We start from the raw sequence: 18,604 nt of genomic DNA, 5'->3' as shown, positions 1-18,604 counted from the left end.
TGTCTTCCAACATGTATGTGTGTGTTTGTTGTTGTTTTGTTTTTTTAAATCTAGGGTGAGACTGTCGATAACTTTAACTGGGGTGTGCGCCGGCGATCTCTGGACAGCACAGAGCTGGGCGACCTGCTGGAGGAGAGCCAGCACTCAGGCAGTACCCCCAGTCTGGGTCACGAAGACCCTCACGATTCAGACGAGTCATCAGAGGAAGAGGAGTCTTCAACTAGCCAGAGCCTCTCCCATTCCCAGCTTGTGTGTAGCCTTAGCTGCTGAATCAACACATTAAAAATCCTCTGAAGCCTTAAAAGGCTTATTATTTTTCCTGAGTCAACATTCATGATTTGCCTCCCTGTTCCAGACTAACCCGTCTCCATCAGAGGAAACCAATCACACCGATTCTCTGTCTACTTCATACGACACATCTGCTGACCCCCAGTCCCTCAACGCCACCACCCCGAGCCACGGAGTTCTCCATGACGATCACATTGGTCTACATGTGAGAAATAATAGACTTGGATGTGGATGTGTTGTTTGCTTAGATACATTTTGAAACATCAAAAATGTAATGCTTTTGTTTTCTCAGGTGAGGGTGTGTGGTGAGGACGAGGACACTCAGGCCCAGGATGATGAACTGTCGCTGAGTGTCAACGAGCTCCCCCCCGGCTCCGACTGTGGAGAGAGCTTCACTCTGGATTTGCCGGGGCAACCTCAAAATCAGCTGCCAAATATGGGCCGTGGTCTTAACCCAGACTACTGCCAGCCTCCACTGGATTTTCTAGACCCAAACTGTCTGCCCAGGTAAGTTTGAATATTAATCCCTGCATGCTGAATACACTGCTGGATTGTTGCCAGAGTCTCTGTCAGAGTTTTTCCTACCATAAAAACTTTTAGTGGCACACTGAAAGAAGTTTTAGCTCAAGCCAAAGGGAAATCACCAGTTTTGTTGCGTTTGATCAACAATAGAAACTGTGATAATGACCAAAAATGGCAGAAAATGTAGATTTTGTTTAATAGTGCAACAGAAAATGACTCCCAAAGCGTAACTACTAAGCCAGGAAAAACCTAATGGGAGATTTTTCATGGATGTTTTGCCTATTTTGTCCCATTTTTAACATTTTTGAGATATTATTAAACCCTGTTAGATACATTTTTCAAATACTTATCGTACTGGGTGCAAACAGCACAGACTCACTTCTTTCTCATCTCTGTTGTTACAGCTTGCGTGATGATGTTGATGATTTGGAGGACCTTGGGTTTCCTCCTCCCCCCTCTCCATTTTTTTCCGCCATCTTGGCAGCGTTCCAACCCACGGTGTGTGACGATGCCGAGGAGGCATGGCGCTGCCACATCAACCAGCTTGTAACAGACTCAGATGGATCATGTGCTGTCTACACATTTCAGGTCTTCTCATCACTCTTTAAGGTACATCTCATGAAGGATTACCTTTAGGGGTTTTTTTTGTTTGTTTTTTTATGTTTGGATTTCTTGTTTTTTTTACCCCCATTTTTTTATAATTAGAAATTATATCTCTTCCATTAGCATGAATTACAGTACAGTTTCTTTTCCAGAACATCCAGGGAAAATTCTGCACCTTAACAAAAGATGTTGCCACTTATCTTGGCGAGGGATTAAGAGGCATTGGATCAAAGTTTCTCAGGTCCTCACAGATGCTCACCACATGCTCAGATTGTCCTACCATTTACATTGATGCTGACACGGTGAGTACAGTTGGCAGGCTTCTTGCTGATCACAGTATTGTAGCTGCTTCAGTCTATGGGAGTCTAAAAAACCCAAAGACAAGTCTAATAATGAGCTCATTTTTACTGCTCCTCTCTTCTTTTTGGTCTGTATAGATCATGTCCTATGGCCTCCTCGAAAAGATGAAGTTCAGTGCACTGGAGCTGCAAGAGTACCTGGATACTTACAACACCAAAGAGGAGGCTGCTGTATTGGTAAGTGCACGTTTACTTATCTCCTCCTTCAAATGTGTGCCAGATAAAATATTTACCACCGTTTCTTTTGTCCACTCCTCTTTCCAATGAAGTTTTCCGTTTTTTGTCTTTCAGTGGCTCAGGAACTGTAAGGACACATTTCCCAGATGTCCTGGTGACAGTGTGGTTACCTGCCAACCTGGAGATTCAGAGGAGAAGGTACAAACATTTTTTACTGTACCAATGAAAGCACAAATTGATTCAGTCTATGTAGCTTAATCTTTGTGTTGTATTAATGGCTTTCTTTCTCTGTCGATTGAAATGTTTGCCCTCTTTGCACGCTGGCTCTGTCTCTATAACGTTATATCCTCCTGAAATTTCTTTTCCGTGCCGGAGTCGTTAAGTTTAAAGTTGCTGTATTTTCTCTACAGTGTTGATTAATTCTTGGCAGCCTGGCCGTAAACAGTCAGGATTTTTAACTTGCTGTGCATGTGTTTGATTGATACTTTGTCTTCCTCTCACTTCACTCTTGATGCCCTAACATGCTCTCTCGCTGTCTAGCAAATGGAGTCTCTTGCAGTAAGTTCTCTTCACTTCACTCTAGATTCCTCTTAAACTGCTTAATTAACTTTGCACAACTGAATCAGTCAGTGTTGTTGTTACGTGTTTGTATTCCTTTGCATGTGCTTGCAACAATTTGTGATTGTGATTGTTTGTGATCTCTGCTTCTGAAAAATCGAAGCTTTTTTTGTCACTTGTGTCTTCCAGCAACTGGAGCTTTGTCAGAGGCTTTACAAGCTTCACTTTCAGCTCCTCCTTCTGTTCCAGTCCTACTGCTCGCTCATTGGTCAAGTTCATGCAATAAGCTCCGTGCCTGAGGTGAGTCAAATCATTCTTCATTAAGTGTGACTTGCAGGCTAACAGAGGAACATGCTGGTTCCCTTATGTCTATGTGAGAGGATTCAGAGTCCAAGTAATTCACAATCAAACACATTAAATACCAAGATCTGCATGACTGTTGTTGTTCTAAATTTATTAGTTAAACATTAAATGTCCATCAAATTTGAGGTTTTCTAGGTCAGTGTGATTGATATCAACTAGGGCAATTTCCCCTTGTGACTTGGTCTTTCCTTGTGTCATCCAGCTGTATGATAAGGAACATTCTAAGAAAAATGTCTATGATATATAGAGCCACATTATTTTTATTTAAATAGACATATGCTTTTATAAGTATATGTATGGTTTGCTAGTTAAATTAAAATGATGTTGACCCTTACAAAAACCCTGCTACACTGCAGACTTAATCTTGAGCATTTAATCTTTTAATATAGACATAATTTTCACATACACACTCACCCACCACCATCTGTTGTCCCTCCACCTCTTAGCTGCTGAACATGTCTCGAGAGCTTACTGATCTGAAGAGCAGCCTGCAGGCAGCAGAGGCAGCCGTAGCCAGCGACTTGGAACACAAACACTTGGCCCACACTCACTCACACGCCACCCAGGTGGCAGCCATGGTTGTGCCCAGCTTCCCCACCTCAGAGGCAGCGGTGCAGGCCATACTGGAGTGCCTTAGGAACCATGAGTTCACCAAAGCCGTGCGCTACATCCAGGAATGCAGGTGAGCAGCACGAGGTCATCAGCATACATGAGTGTATCCTGGGATTTAATGATTTTATTATTTTGTCTCAACGTAAAAGAACAAATGATCCAAAAAATGACCATGTGAACACACTGTGTCCCCATCACTTTCTCCAATCTTTACAAATGATTTTGAAGTATATAATAAGTAGACATTACAAAGGGCTGTCATTCCTGGCTGAGAAACTTAAGCTTGGGAGATGTTGAGGTCTATCTATCTCTCTTGTGCGTCTGTACGCAGATGATATTGTAGTATTGACAGAATCAGAGCTTCAGATGGAGTAGAAAGATGTTGTGTAGACAGGAAAGTGTAAATTCTAATGAAAGTAAAATTGTAATGTTTGCATGAGGTAAAGTAGGACAGTTCTGTGGCTTTAAATTTGGAAATCCTGTAATAAAAGTAGAGGAGGATCTCAGGAGCTTGGAATGAAAAGCAACTGAACTTCTTTAAATGTCTTGAAGATGTTTCACCTCTCATCCAAGAAGCTTCTTCTGTTCTAAGACCAAATGATGAAGACTTCCAGATTTTAAGCCCTAGAGGGGATTGCCCCGCAAGAGGGTCGTTGACCCACTATTGCTCATGTGGCTCATCACATGATCCAAGGTGTGAAAAAAAGGGTGTGGTTCATTATCAGCATAAGCTTGGGGTGAAACCATTGTTAGACCTTGCCTCACCCTATCATTTGACTTATTGAGATCAAGAAGTGGGGAGATTTAAGTTGATAAAGATAAAGTTAAATGTAGGATGATTGGTTTTAGGTTTAGATTATCGAATGGAAATAGGAATAAACTGTACTTTTAATGTCTATTTTTCCAAAGAATCAATATGATAAAGGTGTTTTGAAGTTACGGTTAGGGAAGTTAAAACAAATATTTGATTATACGGGATTTTCTTATTTATGGGGATATAACGGAGTGGTGAATGACCGCTATATAAAAGCAGCTGTTAAGATGAGAATATCCAAACCTGAGGCAAAATTGATAGACCTGATATGTTTAACAATAGCATCTGTATAAATTACAGAATATTTAGGCAAGAGTTTGAACTGAAAAATTACTTGCGTGGTTTATTCTATATGGTGTTATTTGGCAAGGATTAGATGTGGATCTAGTGGCATTCCTGTACTTATGGACAAATTTTATCAAGTTGAATATATTAATTGTGTATGTATACTTTGTAGCTTGATCTAATGAATCAAGCTACATTCAATATTGAATATAGAAAGTATGTCTCTTTATATCTACCTGTAATAATTATAATACTTTTTGTGTCCATTCAGGAGGCAGTGGCCCAACGGAGTGTTTGGCGGCAGCTCAGAGAGTGAGGTTCAGACGCTGCTCAACGTCTACTTCCGTCACCAAACGCTGGGCCAGACGGGCACAATCGCCCTGGTCGGTTCCCGGCAGGACCTCAGTCTGATCTGCTCCAAGCTGCTGGAGCTCAACGGGGAAATCCGCGACATGATCCGCCACGCCCAGGGTTACCGGGTCGTCACAACTTACCTCCCCGATTCAAGTGCCTCCGCGACCAGTCTCTGACAGGACTTCAGGAGCCCCCCACCCCCTCCTTCTCCACCTTTACCCCCTCCATCACTGCATCCATCATTGACCCTTCCAAGACAACCTCTGCAATCCTCTCAGCCTGCTCTTACAGAGGGGGCCCAGCACCCACATACCTGGCCCCTGCCGCCTCCTATGTGTCTGCTGCCCCAGATTCACAGCTCCAGGCAGATGCCCACTTACCACCCTGCCCAGCACTAGAAGCTGAATTAAACCTTTCATTCCACTCTTCATCCTCATCCACTGCAAACTCTGAGACCTCTTTACTTAATTTTCCCAAACCCCCCGACCTGTTCTCTGCTCATAGCTCCAACACGCCAGGCCAATCGCATTTTACACTGCCGCTCACACAAGAGCCAAAGAGACGTTATCTAGATGAGAACGCAAGCCTTTATTATCCCATCAGAGTACATCCATCATGCAGTTTGCCGCAATCACATTTCCACTGCAGCAAACACCCGATATCATCTCTCACATCCAGCTCTCTCCCAACTGTGGCCTCAGCGCCCACCTTGCTCACACACTCTTACACGAACCCATCGCCCATTTCTTCCCGGGGCTCTCATCTTCCCCATTTCCCATGCTCTCCGTACAAACACTCAAGCCCGTCCTCGATTCTGCACCTGGGCCGTGACACAGTCTTAACTCACAGCCCTTCATCGAGTTCATCTCTTCCCCCTCCCCCACCACCCCCTCCCTGTCCCACCGGCCCAGGAGAGGCTGCAGCTTGGGGTTGTTGTTGCTCCTTCGGCAGTGCTGCTACACCTTTGACTCGCTACCTGGGGAAGGTGGGACAAGCTGCCCTGCCCTTACTGACAGTAGGGGGGCTCCTGAATACTGAACCGTCAGACGTCCAAACCTGAGACTTTAAAGTTACCACGCCAGAGGATCTAACGATCCAACATCAGATCTTTGCATCTGAAAAGTAGACAATGACATGCCAGAAATAACTGGACACTTTAAATGTTTAAGGACAGGGAATCATATCCCATGTATAATGGGATTTATCTCTGGATACTACAGATTGCTGCCTGCTGATAAGAATGACCTGATGTGATTATATACAAGCGCAGGCTTTGCTTCTAAAGCTAGATGTCGTGAAAAATAATGTACCTCCTTGTTTAAGTCCCGCTTGACGGTCATAATTCAGCATCTAATCTGTGCTGCACTCCGAGGACCTGTGAAGGCTTTTAGCTTGGACTTAAACTGGCTTCCCAGAGGAACTTTTAGACATGCTTGACACTTGCTGCCTCCTTCAGGAAGGATGAAAGAGACGGTGAGGAAATGAGCCGTGACACTACGTAGCATCACTGGAAGATGTTTCCTCTGTGGAGTTTTGTTATACGTTTTTTCTAAATGTTGTAGAAAGGAGATCATGTATGTTTTTGTTACTGTGAGAGAAAAAGGCTGTCACTTTTATTAAGAAGGAAAAGCCAAATGCTGGAGTGATTTTGTCTCTACTGTTCTGAGGCCTCCTCTGGAGGAAACTGTGCAATGCATGACCCAGCTGAATGCTTTCTACTGTACGCTCCCGTCCTGTCCTTTTCGCCTGGCCCAGACGTCTGACCTCAGACTGATTGAAAGACTTGCTGACAGAGCAGCTGCAGAATATTCAAGCGCATTTCTTTACGCTGCTCTTTGGCCTGTTTATATTATTGATATTCTGTATCAGTGAATCAACTTGTCCCCTGACTACTGTTGTAAACATTGGTAGAGTAATCATGCCATTATCCGTGCGTGGCGTGCACCCCTCCGTGGCTAGCTGTAGCATCTTTAGTGAGCGTAAACACTATATTTCTGTCGACTTGGTGTTCACATGCAGAGAAGATGGCGCATGTACACAGTCAAGTATTTGCCCGTCTGTATACTGCTAATCGTTACTGTCACACAACCATAGTAGGATATGTTTGTGTGGTTTGTAGTTACCTTACACGTAAGGGAAATGCTGACATTCTGCACTCATTGTAGATGTGCGAAATGAAACCCACGCTACACACTACTGAATCTGAACTCGTCGTCGTCAGCCTTTTTTTTGTGTGTGTGTGTGAGACTCTCCCTTGGTTCGGATCTAGCAATCATTTTGCTGTTGCTGTACAAATGTCTTCTTTTCCTATTTATATCTGATCAGATATGAAACGACACTTATTTGACTTAGGTTTTATAATGATGTTTGTTCTCTCAAATCAAACTGCCATGCATGCATTTTTCTGTTTACTGTATGGAGTGTTTGAAATATTTATTAACAAGATAATTTTATCTGAAAGATACGTTTGTATGAGGTACAAAAGGGAGCCACAAGCTCACGCGGGTATGTTTTTCTTTTTCCTGTGTGTGGGAGAATGTGTTTGCATGCCAAACAAGAAGTTGCACATTTTTAAAGCTTTTTAGATGAAGACAGTAGTTGTTTTTTCACCTTGTAAATATTTTCACAGCCTTTGTGAAGTTGTTTTGAGTTGAAGCTCTGTAAAAGTTGTTAAAGTAAAGACCTATAACTTATGTTGTCTTTTGGTGCTTTATAAATGACTGAAAAACTAATTGTATTCAAGGGGGCTCTGCCTTCTTCCTACATCTATCAATGTTCTCTGCAGTCTTCCTCCTTCCTGGCAGCTCCATCTTTAACATCCTTCGTCCAGCATGTCCACTGTCCTTCCTCTACAAAATGTCCAAACCCTCTCAGCTTTGCTTCTCTGTGTCTCCAAAATGCTCAACCTGAACGGTCCTTCAGGTATATTCATTTCTAATCCTCTCTCTCCTGATCTTAACAGCTTGAAATCTGAACTTCTTTAGCTCTGCCAGCCTTCAAACCATGCGTCATAGCAAGTCTCACTACTGTCCTTAAACATTTCATTTTACTCATGCCATCTTTGTGTCACTAATAACCCGACACTCATCTTGCCTGACCCCAAGTATTTAAACCCGTCTTCCTCTCATTCACTCACATGTATTCCATCTTGCTTCTGATTTTCATTCCTTTTCTCCCCAGAGGATACCTCCACCTCTCCACTACAGATCAATGTCATCTGCAAACATCAGTCCACAGATACTCGTGCCCGACCTCTGTCAACTTTTCCATCACCGCTGCAAACGAAAAGGGACTCTGATCCCTGATGAACCCCTTTGTCACTCCACAGTTACCCTGCATGTCCCTCACATACTTCTGACTTCCTCATGCAGCAGCACGGTTTCTCTTGGTGATCCATCACATGCTTGCTCTAGATCTACAAAGTTCAACTGCTCGTGAGCATCAACACTCAAAGCAAACATCACATTTATCGTGCTCTCAGCATGAAGCCCTACTGCTGCTGCTTTTGATCAGCAACTCTTTCCCATGGATTTGTGCTACGACCGACAACATTGAATTTTAAAGGTTTTTCAGCCAATATTTTTAAATAAATTTTTTTTTACCATGGTTTCACTTTTAACCTAATCTGTACATCGGTTTCAGAACCATAAGCTTGTGCTAAGATATGTGGACTTTGTTCTACATATTAGAGTGCAACTTATTACCTAGACACACTAGTATTGTTAAAAAAAAAAAGCTTGGAGTAATTTAGAAATTGTGCCATCAGTTTGTATGGGAGAACATTGTATCACTGCAGTAGAGTAACATAGTCTACTGGGTATAATAGGCAAGCACCCCATCATTTCCATTTTTGATTTCATAGTGTATGTATACATTCAGGAATCTCAACTTTTAAGGTGCAGTGTTTATTTCTTCATACAAAAATAGTTTTCATGTTAGGTACCAGGGTCAGTGAAGGGGAATGAATTTTTAAAGTTGGCTCAAACCAGGGCAGCGATTGGAGTGACTCTTCAAGTTTGCTACTGGGGGCGGTGGCAGCTTCTCTTTGTGGCATGACTTTACACATCAGCCTTATTGGTGTGACCTCAGGCTTTCACAGCGGGCAACTTAGACGATGTATTTGAAGCTGTAGGTGGCGTCACAGGACAGCTTCATTCCCTTGCAGCGACAGCACAGGTCCTGACGGTGAGGCTTCTTCATATTAATGTGCCTCTGCTTCTTCTCACAGACGCAGCAAGTCTGAGAGCAACCCTGACACGGGGGGGTAAAAGAACATCATCAGCATAAGAAACAGCACAGGCTTTTCTCATCCCTACAGAAGGAATGCCTTACTGAGACTGATAGTGCCTTAGAAATGTGATCCAGTTTATTTAAATGGCCCACACAGAATCTGACTGACCCTGTGACTCCACTTTAAGTCCAAGTGAACAAATCATCTTGCGAAAGTTCCTCAAAAACAAGTTCACGTACCTTGCACAGGATAGATTCCACTCTGTAGGGGTTAAACCCCACTTGGCACTTCCGGCAGAGCTGCTTGTAGTACACCTGCCAAAGCAGTCGCTCTATTTTAGCTCAGCAAGAATGCAGGTATTTATTTGTTTGTGCAATGCTCGTTACCACTAACCTTACTCGTTCCAGAGATGCACCATACATAAGCACTCTCCCACCGGATGTTGCACTTTTTGCAGTGGAAAAACCCATACCTCTGCTCCAGGAACTGCAAAAAACAAAGATAAATAAAATGTGTACAAAATCTTTTTTTACCACAGCTGGGTTTTTCCCTGTGGGCTGCACTGACTGTAAACATTCTGGTGATACTTTTATGGAGAATATGAGTGAGTGCATAGATTTTGAACTTAACTATCGTGATACGTTTTGAGTTTCCCATTAATAATGGCTCTACCCCGTTACCATTCATACTACAAAGTAGTTAATAAACAAGATAGTTTTTCAATGTAAAAACATTTGTTTATCTTTTATAAATACAGAACAGTCTGGGCAATGAGTTATCAGTAATGTCTCATTTTATACATCTGTCATGTAGAGAAAGTGAGACAGTGTGAGAAACTGCATTTAAACTGCCTTTAAGTTTAAACTTCTTTACACTGACAGAAGAGGGCGTTTCATTGGTCCGACCCATTAAGATCAAATTGGGCTTTATGTGGCCCACAAGGAGTCTGACATCCCCGCTTTAAGTGCTTTTTGTTTAACTAATTTTAAGACAATTAGTATCTTATACTGCCTTTTATTTCTTTGTGTTTTTGAACACGTTATGATCTTTTACACTTCTTAAATCTTAAATAAATCGAGTTTCGTTAGATGTTTTTTAGTGTAAAAAAAGTACTGAGTTAAAATCAGAACAAATTTAAATGAGCCTACGGTGACATTTGCCAATTAACTAAAAGAATCTATATTTCCGGGTGGATAATAGGTTTTAAATGACAGTCACACTAATTAGGCTATAGTTTGAGGGCTTGAACCACAGATGACTGGGGGACTTTTCTGAGTTACATCGTGGATTGGAAAGCTAAAGACAGTGCTCATTGCCATTTCCCCACACGCATCCACCTGAAAGTTGGATCCCTTTGGAGATCGGTGGAAAGCGGTCTTGGAGTCTTCTGGGGCTTCCTCGCCACTTTGATCCCCATCGGCCTCGGACGTGGCCTGCTCGGCGGCGGCTTCACCTTCTCCTTCACCAGCGCAGTCTTCGAGTTTCTTTAGGAAGAGCCTGCGGTCAAACACCGGCGAATAGATGGACACGGGCCTCAGGAAGCGCAGGTTGCTCATTGGCGGCGTGTGGCACTGCGCCTTCCCCTCCGGTGTGGACGCATCGGGGCTCATGGGGAGCTTGCAGGGAGTGGGAAATTCATCGCAAAACAGCGTTTTGGGGCCCAGAGAGCACTGGACAATTTTATCCACCCTGGCGTTCACTTGCACGCCGCACTCTTTGGTGTTCGCCTTCTTGAGCTGAAGGGGTAAACTGGGGTTGACCTGGGACAGGAGGGTCTTGTAGAGGTCCAGGTAGTTGAGGCTCTGGGGGTTCATGAAGCGACCATCTCTCTTGCCCCAGTTGCCGACCTGAGCCGGGGAAGCGCAGACAGGGTTACCATATACATTGTATGGTGGAAACGTGGACAGGAACCCCTCCATCCTGGAGCCATGAAACCAGTCCAACTTCGTCCTCGTGAGATTTATAGCCTACGCTTACCTTCTCTAGGCACTGATTGGTTAATTGAGAACAGCGGTGTGCAGGCTCGAATATAGGTAGAGATACGGTGCCCTCTATTATTTATTAATAATAAGGCTCTGTTGACTACAGCAAGAATGGCTGGCTATGCATTTGAAAGTGTAGTGGTACATTTTTAGGGGCCATCTTTAAAATTTAAGTTAAATTAAAATTGTTTTTATCAAAAAACTGCAGAAAATCTCTGCTGAAACAAGACTGTGCACAATCCACTTCTGCAGCAAGCGCGCTGCTTTATTTGAACGATCCAAATCCGAAATGTTATATTGGAGCTCCCCCTATGGGCTGGCTCATGTTGGCCAGAGACCCATCGGAGAAAGACAAAGCAAGCAGGAGATTTATGAGGCATGCAGTTACATATTTATTTATTTATTTATTTTTAGTTGGACGTTATGTGAACCAGCTTGGCAAGAAGGTTGTATAACTTCAGTAATATTGCTTTTTTAGTAAAGCCACTGAAGTCAGAAAATATATAATTTGAAAGCCAAAAATGTGTTAGAAGTATTAAAAATGTGAATGAGTAGGTTAGCAGACAAAGGAAATTGAGAAATAAATACCCATGGGCATTGTCCCATAAATGTGATTTTTATTTTTAAAATGTCTGTGTGAATAAATGACTTTATATGGCATATATTCTAACAGTAGGGGCGCACTTAAAACGCCAGAAGCGCCATTCAGCAGCAACTATTTATATTTCTAATTCCAGTTTACACAGGATTAACGTAAATGCACCGTTACTGTCATATTTAAGCGATCATTTTCACGCACCCCTTTAGTTGAACCATGGGTTGGTGGTGAGTTCAGGCTCTGTCGGAATCCTGGGTTTTCCGTTTGATATGCAAAATAGACAACAATGCCTTAAAGAATAGTGTCGAAACATTATCGCTTGGATGTTTAAAACTCTATTTTTTAAACTGTGGGATTAAATGTAAACTCTGTTTAAGAAGACTAACGAATTATTTGGCAGGGTTCGTGTATTTTATAGGCCTGTGCTAAAAAATCCACTCTAAATTAATTTAGTGTGGTTTTTTTTAATGCAAATTACCTGCTTTTATCTTTAAAGTGCGCTTCACGAGGACTGTTAGATATATTACAGGAACTTTCTTTTATATGCGTTTGAATACTCGAAATCTTTTTGGAAATTTTTACAAACAAAAACTGAAATAGACGCTCCATGCGTCACGTGAAGGGCTCAGAAGAAGTACCCGAACTCGCCCTATAGGTGGCGCTACGCACCCATCGATGGTTTTTACCCACGGGCACTGAATCTATACATATTGGCGCCATTTTGGAGCTAGGAGGGGGAAGAGAGCTGCAGAGGAGGACACGATTTATCACAATTCACCGTAACAGGTAAGTAAATGCACAAAGAAGCGAATTGTTTTGATTGAAAAGCAGCGATATTTTCGGACGTCGTTGCCACAGAGTCGATGTGATCCGGGATGTATCCGCGGAGCTCCCGGGTTTCCAGCGCTAAAAAAGGCGGAGCAGAGCCCGCCTCGCTCGCCTGTGTTCTCGGCAGCCTTGTCCGATTCACAGCGCTGGTTGACCTGGTCCTGCGGCGGAACAATAAAATGGTTAGCTAGTAAAATAGTAGTCTGCTGACTGGGCTCCCCGCAGCACGAACAGACAGTGGGGGTCGGCTTGGTTGTGTGAGCGGGCTCGGGATATTGATATGGATATAACGGTAGTTAGCCGGTGTGTTTTGTTCGGTGCAGCGTTACTCTCAGTCCGCCCTCTGTCACTGAGATTGCTCTGCTGCTAACGCTAGCTCGGCACGCTAGTTTTTAGCGTGGATACTAGCGAGCTAACAGCAGCTAGATGGATTAGCAACAGTCAACATAACAGCAATAATGCAGCCTGGCCTGAACACGCTGCTGTACCAATAACAATACCCTCTATTCACGGACAGCTTCCCGACTGTGTAATAAACTCACCCACGTGAAATCGGCCTTGAGAATAAATTATTAGCCTAACTCTGGTAGTGATCTCGTAGTATTTTCGTTGTGACGCTCATTATTGCGGGCTTTTAGTGCAAGGCGCATTACTTTTTTTTTCTTTCTTTAAATTGCAGAGACCTGATCCTCTAGCGGTAATTGTGTATTTAAGGCTTCTCGAGATTTTAAAGACTTTTACTTAACGAGTTTGCGCAAAAATGAAAATATGAACACAAATAGAAGCTTTGGAGGTGAAAAAGTAGGTGTGATCAAATAGGACACATTTATTTTTGCAGCTAAGTCGCTTCCAGAGGGCTGTAGGGCATCTGATGTGACAGCTATCAGTCTATATATGTATATGAAAAATATAATCTCTGTATATGTTTTTAATTTTATTATTGCTATTGTTTTTAAATCGCTTCATCATCAGCATTGCGTTTTGATGAGTGGATTAAAGATTGTAAGCAGTCTAAAATATCTGATTACATGGCCTTGTAACGCTGGGTTAGATATTTGTTTCATTTGGATTTCTCTCCATGTACACACACACACACAGAGAGAGAGAGAAACAAAATAAATAAATTTTAAAAATCCTCTTAAAAATAACACAATTTAAAATCCCAAATAGGATTTTAATGTATTCATTCTTGGTGCGAATTGCAAATAAAATAATGCTACAGGCAGAACTCATTTATCAGGAGCCACTTTGCACTTCTTCAAGAGATAATTTGGCCCTATTTAAAAAATCAAATGCAGGCTCTGCTCCTTTAAGCATTAACTGAATTGTGAACTGAGCTGAATTATGTTTAGTCAAGCTCTTCCTCTTCAAAACCAAGATTTTCAGTTTGTTTCTCTTCGATGGTTGCCTTGTGGTGAATGGATACAGAGGAGTAATGATGTGTGTGCTGCCTAATGCCCGTAGAGATGTGATTCAGCCTTCACTTGTCCATTTCATTTAATCTGAGGAAAAGCTCAACTCTTTGAAAGCGTTTCCCTTCTTCAGCCAGTTTCCATCGCTTTGTTTTTGTGAGAGTGCCCGCGCGGAGGTTGACGAGTTCGCCCTTAAAGCTGGCCGGTGTCCGGTTCCCTCTCTGTTTGCTGACATTCACCCTCATCCCTGTGATCACCCAAATGGGAGGGGGTTAAAATCAAGGATGTCTCTGTCAGAGTTTGAATTAGGTTCGAAGAATGGAAAGTTCTCACATTTCTGCTGGCAGCTGCCTTTAAAAGGCAAAAGTGGGAAGAGCATAAGCAACTAATGGGGGGGAGGAAAGGCTTTCGGTGGGGGGATAAATGTGTTTTTACTGTGATAAACCAGTAATAAGCTGAAAGTAGCTCATGTTCAGGAGGTTGTGTATGGGACAGCTTGCTCCTTTGTGATTATTTAGTGCTGGTTCCCTGGTGGATGGTACCCACGCAGCCTCCCTAGGTTGAGAAATAATCTGCTGTGATTGGCTGCCAGAGCTCAACTGTGTATCAGTGTGGCAGAATGAGAGAGGGATGGACTCAAATTTGGCAGCAGCTGTGGGTGGAAAAGAAGGTCAGAATCAAGCAATTTGGCAGCTTGCCAATGTCCTGTGTGTGTGTCTGTGTGTGTTTTTGTAAAAGCCCAACTACAGCTACAGAAAACTGTTTGGTTGTGATTCATAACTAGGTTTTGGAGTCTGGTCTCTAAATCAAGCGCTTTGGTCAGACGGCAGACCCACTGACCGGGGCCGCTTCATAAATCAGTTTTTCTTTCGGGATTAAAAGTAGCTGAAATTGAAGGAACAAACGGATCATTTGTGAGAGAAGAAAATCATTTGTTCATTTTTCAGGGCCTCTTATAGCTGCATATGTGCAGTCTTTTGTTTTTTTTAATTGTATTTGTTATGTCGTTGTATTGAATAAAACGGCTACATCATTTTTTTTTTCTTAACAAGCAAAAGGAGATAATATTACAGCCAAGTAAAACAAAAAACATTTGGCTAAATTTCATGCTGCCTGGTCTGAACTGTGGATCGGGCAGCCTAACATATGCCTGTCAGGGAAGTTGAAGTGAGCAGTTGGATGAGGATGATCTCGGTTTGGCATTTTGTGCACTTTCCAAAGGAATCGTACAGATTTCCCCACTAAAAGGTACTTATCTGTTATGGTAAATGGACTGGTTCTTCTATAGTGCTTTTCTTTTCTACTTGAGCACTCAAAGTACTTTGTACAACTTTCCTCATTCACCCATTCACACTCATTTATATGAGCGTTTTGTTTTTTTTTAACAAAGCTTAAATGCTTTCTGTCTAACGCTTTCACACATTCACACTCCAATGAACGCATGAGAGAGCAACTTGTGGTTCAGTAGCTTGCTCAAGGATAATTTGGCATGTAGACTGGAGCAGCCAGGGATCGAATCACCAACCTTCCAATTATATTGAAAGGTTATATTTTGAAAGCTTCAAGTAGGATACTGGGGTTTGTGAATTGAGTTTTTACTTTTGAGCAGATGTGATGCCTTTTTACAGAGAGATATTGTAGAGGTATTAATAGATATTATTGTAGGATCTTTACTTTACAATATAAAGTACCTGTTGTTGTAATTTGTTGCTATATAAATAAAATTGAATTGAATAGAGATCTATATGCACACATAACCACAGGATTGCAGAAACTAAGATTGGGATATGATCCCTTTTTCCAGAATACCCAACCGTAGTCTGGGTTTCTGCAGTCATATAGCAGTTTGCCACACCATGTCATGCACATAGCTTGACAGCTGTCTGTCATATTGGTGCTTGGTGAGTAATTCTTGGATGTTGCTGGTGGTTATTGGGTGAAATTGGTTACAAAGAAGATATTTTTGCTGCACCAAAATCTCTGCAAACGTGCTAGCCGAGCAGTAGTAAACTAGTAAAAAGTAAAAAGTGAAGAAAACTGCATATGCCTTCAGTGTAAAACTTGTTTCAGCACGACAGTCAGCAAGTTTTGTAAAGGCCTGGTTTTTACTTTGAAGGCAAACTGTCTCAGTTTTGGCAGTTTTCACATTATCACTGCTACTGCAGGAATAGCTGGCGAGTGTTTGCAGACATGCTGGCGTGTTCTGTGCATACTACGAGTGACAGCAGCAATCAGCTAGGAACCAAAGCAGCAAGGTGGTTTTCACCAGTTGTGGATACTGCATTTTTCTTTCCTTCATGACCAGTGGTTGCCAGGTGATTGCAGACTGGTCTCTAGGCTTGTGTGACCTGACATTACACGTCCAAATTGCCAGTCAAGTTATCAGCATGTGACTGCATATCCTGAATTGAAAGCACAGTAATTTGCTGCCCTAAGGTGAACTCACAGTGGGTTTGAAGTGTGCCTCATGTGTCTTTAGCTGGTGTCCATATCTGTCTGTCTATGGACAGATTTTGTCAATAGGATAGCATCATAGTGTGGATGTGACAATGAGCAAAATGAAGGCCGAGATCATTGGTGTGTCATTAAATCAGGTAACATTTTCACAACTACTAGGTGCACATGGGTTTTTTGCTATGTTAACATATCCTGAATACACCAGAGGCCTTTGCTATGAAGAAAGATTTGGATTGATCCAAGCACCGTCAAGCTTTTACCCTGTTTTCAGTGTGATCAGGTGATTAAGAGTCTAATTCTTAGTGGGGTGCATTGCAATGGTAAGTTATTCTGGAGATCTAACCTGCTTACCTGTTGGTTGACTTATTGAGATAATGACCACCTTTGTGTGACCGCTTAAGGGCTCATTATGGTCGCTGCAGTGGTCATTGTCCACACAAGTAGTGACGTCATCATTTATATCACCAGTGAGGCCACACTGGGCTGGCTCCAGCATTCTCCTAAGTGGTACAGGTGTCACCACTCATACAAAACCTCCACATCAGTGTTAGTACTGGAGTACAAAAGTCTTTTGGGGTTTTTTTGTCTTTCCAACGTCTCCCTTTGTATAATCTGGAAATCTTTTGCTGTGATGAATCATTAAAATGGTTCTTAAGAACTGACTATCATACACTCATTCCTACAGTGTGTGGTGATGCCACAGATGCAAGGTTGCAAAAACTGAAAGCCCCATGATATGCATGAGGGCTGCTTGCTTCATGGCCATGTGACGTTTTTATTTTTATTCTTATTCTTATTTTTATTTTTTTTTATTTTTTTTTTTGGGGGGGGGGGGCGCTGCTTAAAGAGGTTGTACATCGGCATAGTAGTGCAGTGTGATGCCCTAACTGCTCTAAAGTATGGAACTCCAAAGCTTCCTCAGGGACAGCTACCTTGCCATGTTGACATATCTATAAACCACGTGATTGGACGGTCTGTCATCACATTCAAAAGGGCCCCATTAAACCTGAAAATGCAGAAAATCACGAATGTCATTGTGTAGGACTGAAAGCGACAGTGACTTTGTGTGAGGAGTTTAGGTGCGAGACAAACTGAAGCATACCCAGATCATTAAGCACAGTGTGAGTGCATGCCAGCGGGCGAGTCGGAAAGGGGCGGATACTTGGGCACGACACAAAGTAATCACATCCCCAAGTAGGGAGCTAAATTTCATTATGAGATGTGGGAGAGTCTGAGAAAATTAACAAACAAACTCCTCCACAGAGACGCACAACAGCGAGCAGCTAACACCTCTGCTGATTATCATAGCTGCCACTAAAGTTGCAGAGAAATATCAAGCTAGAACATCTAACCTGTGTGTGTTAACACTGACACTTTTGCGGTGTGGTTTTTGTGTATGACTCACAAAGGTAATCATTATCACTCGCTCTTAAACTTAATTGCATTATTTAAAGCGCCATCTGATCTGATTTCATTACTGATGTATGACTGACTATGTGCAAGTTTGATTTTGATTCATTTTATTTTAAATAACTAAAATTATAAGGAAATAATGAGATGTATGTTAATTCTAATTGTATATAAAAGATGGCCTACCAGAGTTACATAGAGTCAAAGGAAGCGTCTTCAGATTGCTTGGTTTGTTGTTGAGAAACCCATTATATGACTCTTTGAATGCTGGCTCCTTTAGTCAATGTTTGTTTGGACAGCAAAGCAAATTATAAATTGCTTCCTATTACATGTGATGCAACAATTTACCATCTTGCTATCCTGAGGGGACTTTATGTTCTGATGGTTCTCTGGAAATTGAATTGAATTGGGAAAAGTAAACGACTGCAAAATGAGTCTGTGCACTCACGATCTTCGGCTAAGTACCTACATTCACATTAATCTGCTTCATCTATTAAATATTTTTACATGTCCGCGTTGATAGCTGTTTTTGTGAGTTTATGGTAACGGCTAGAAAACTGACATGAAAATAGACCAAGACGTGAGTCTGGAGAAAATTACTGTTTTGGTTAATAGCAGCATTTCTGAGCTGTAACCGAGGAAAGCTGCCATGTCTTGGATTCTAGTTTCTAATATCAAGGTTTTGATATATTTAAACCAAGCAGCTCACTGGGCCTAAACATTGTGCAAAAGCTACAAGAGCTGCAGACAT

General features: G+C 42.2%; 3 protein-coding genes across 3 annotated transcripts in view; 2 read left to right on the top strand and 1 right to left on the bottom strand.

The window, feature by feature from the left end:
* fryb (furry homolog b (Drosophila)) overlaps positions 1-7,628 on the top strand; it is a 37,243-nt gene extending 29,615 nt beyond the window's left edge. The window contains exons 56-66 of the mRNA XM_087847348.1: positions 55-249; positions 356-493; positions 581-795; positions 1,215-1,419; positions 1,566-1,715; positions 1,851-1,949; positions 2,064-2,147; positions 2,490-2,507; positions 2,697-2,807; positions 3,317-3,552; positions 4,853-7,628. Coding sequence (XP_087703474.1) covers positions 55-249; positions 356-493; positions 581-795; positions 1,215-1,419; positions 1,566-1,715; positions 1,851-1,949; positions 2,064-2,147; positions 2,490-2,507; positions 2,697-2,807; positions 3,317-3,552; positions 4,853-5,111 — 1,710 coding nt within the window. The 3' untranslated portion in view covers positions 5,112-7,628. The remainder of the gene's footprint in view (positions 1-54; positions 250-355; positions 494-580; positions 796-1,214; positions 1,420-1,565; positions 1,716-1,850; positions 1,950-2,063; positions 2,148-2,489; positions 2,508-2,696; positions 2,808-3,316; positions 3,553-4,852) is intronic.
* A 1,211-nt stretch (positions 7,629-8,839) lies between these two features.
* Positions 8,840-11,085, bottom strand: zar1l (zygote arrest 1-like). The gene is made up of 4 exons (XM_006800132.3): positions 10,504-11,085; positions 9,560-9,652; positions 9,406-9,480; positions 8,840-9,186 (listed from the first exon to the last, which is right to left on the bottom strand). The coding sequence occupies exons 1-4, from the start codon at positions 11,083-11,085 to the stop codon at positions 9,043-9,045; spliced, it is 894 nt and encodes a 297-aa protein (XP_006800195.2). The 3' UTR covers positions 8,840-9,042.
* A 1,359-nt stretch (positions 11,086-12,444) lies between these two features.
* The window catches only part of pds5b (PDS5 cohesin associated factor B), a 30,986-nt gene continuing 24,826 nt past the window's right edge, over positions 12,445-18,604 (top strand). Inside the window, exon 1 of the mRNA XM_006800131.3 lies at positions 12,445-12,532. The gene's annotated coding sequence lies outside the window, so the exon portion shown is untranslated. The remainder of the gene's footprint in view (positions 12,533-18,604) is intronic.

Source organism: Neolamprologus brichardi, chromosome 10 (genome assembly GCF_056152115.1).
Source record: "Neolamprologus brichardi isolate AB-2024 chromosome 10, ASM5615211v1, whole genome shotgun sequence".
Lineage (NCBI taxonomy): Eukaryota > Metazoa > Chordata > Actinopteri > Cichliformes > Cichlidae > Neolamprologus > Neolamprologus brichardi.
Note: the sequence above shows the minus strand (reverse complement) of the source record. Positions and strands in the feature narration are given on the sequence as shown.

What these genes read in the sequence shown, in the direction of transcription:
- zar1l (XM_006800132.3), bottom strand. Translation starts at nt 11,085, where the DNA reads ATGGAGGGGTTCCTGTCCACGTTTCCACCATACAATGTATATGGTAAC. An exon ending in CAAAGGGATCCAACTTTCAG is followed by an intron (nt 9,653 to 10,503) that starts GTGGATGCGTGT and finishes TGTTTTTTGCAG; the next exon opens with TTCCTGGAGCAGAGGTATGG. An exon ending in TGGAATCTATCCTGTGCAAG is followed by an intron (nt 9,187 to 9,405) that starts GTACGTGAACTT and finishes CCCCCGTGTCAG; the next exon opens with GGTTGCTCTCAGACTTGCTG.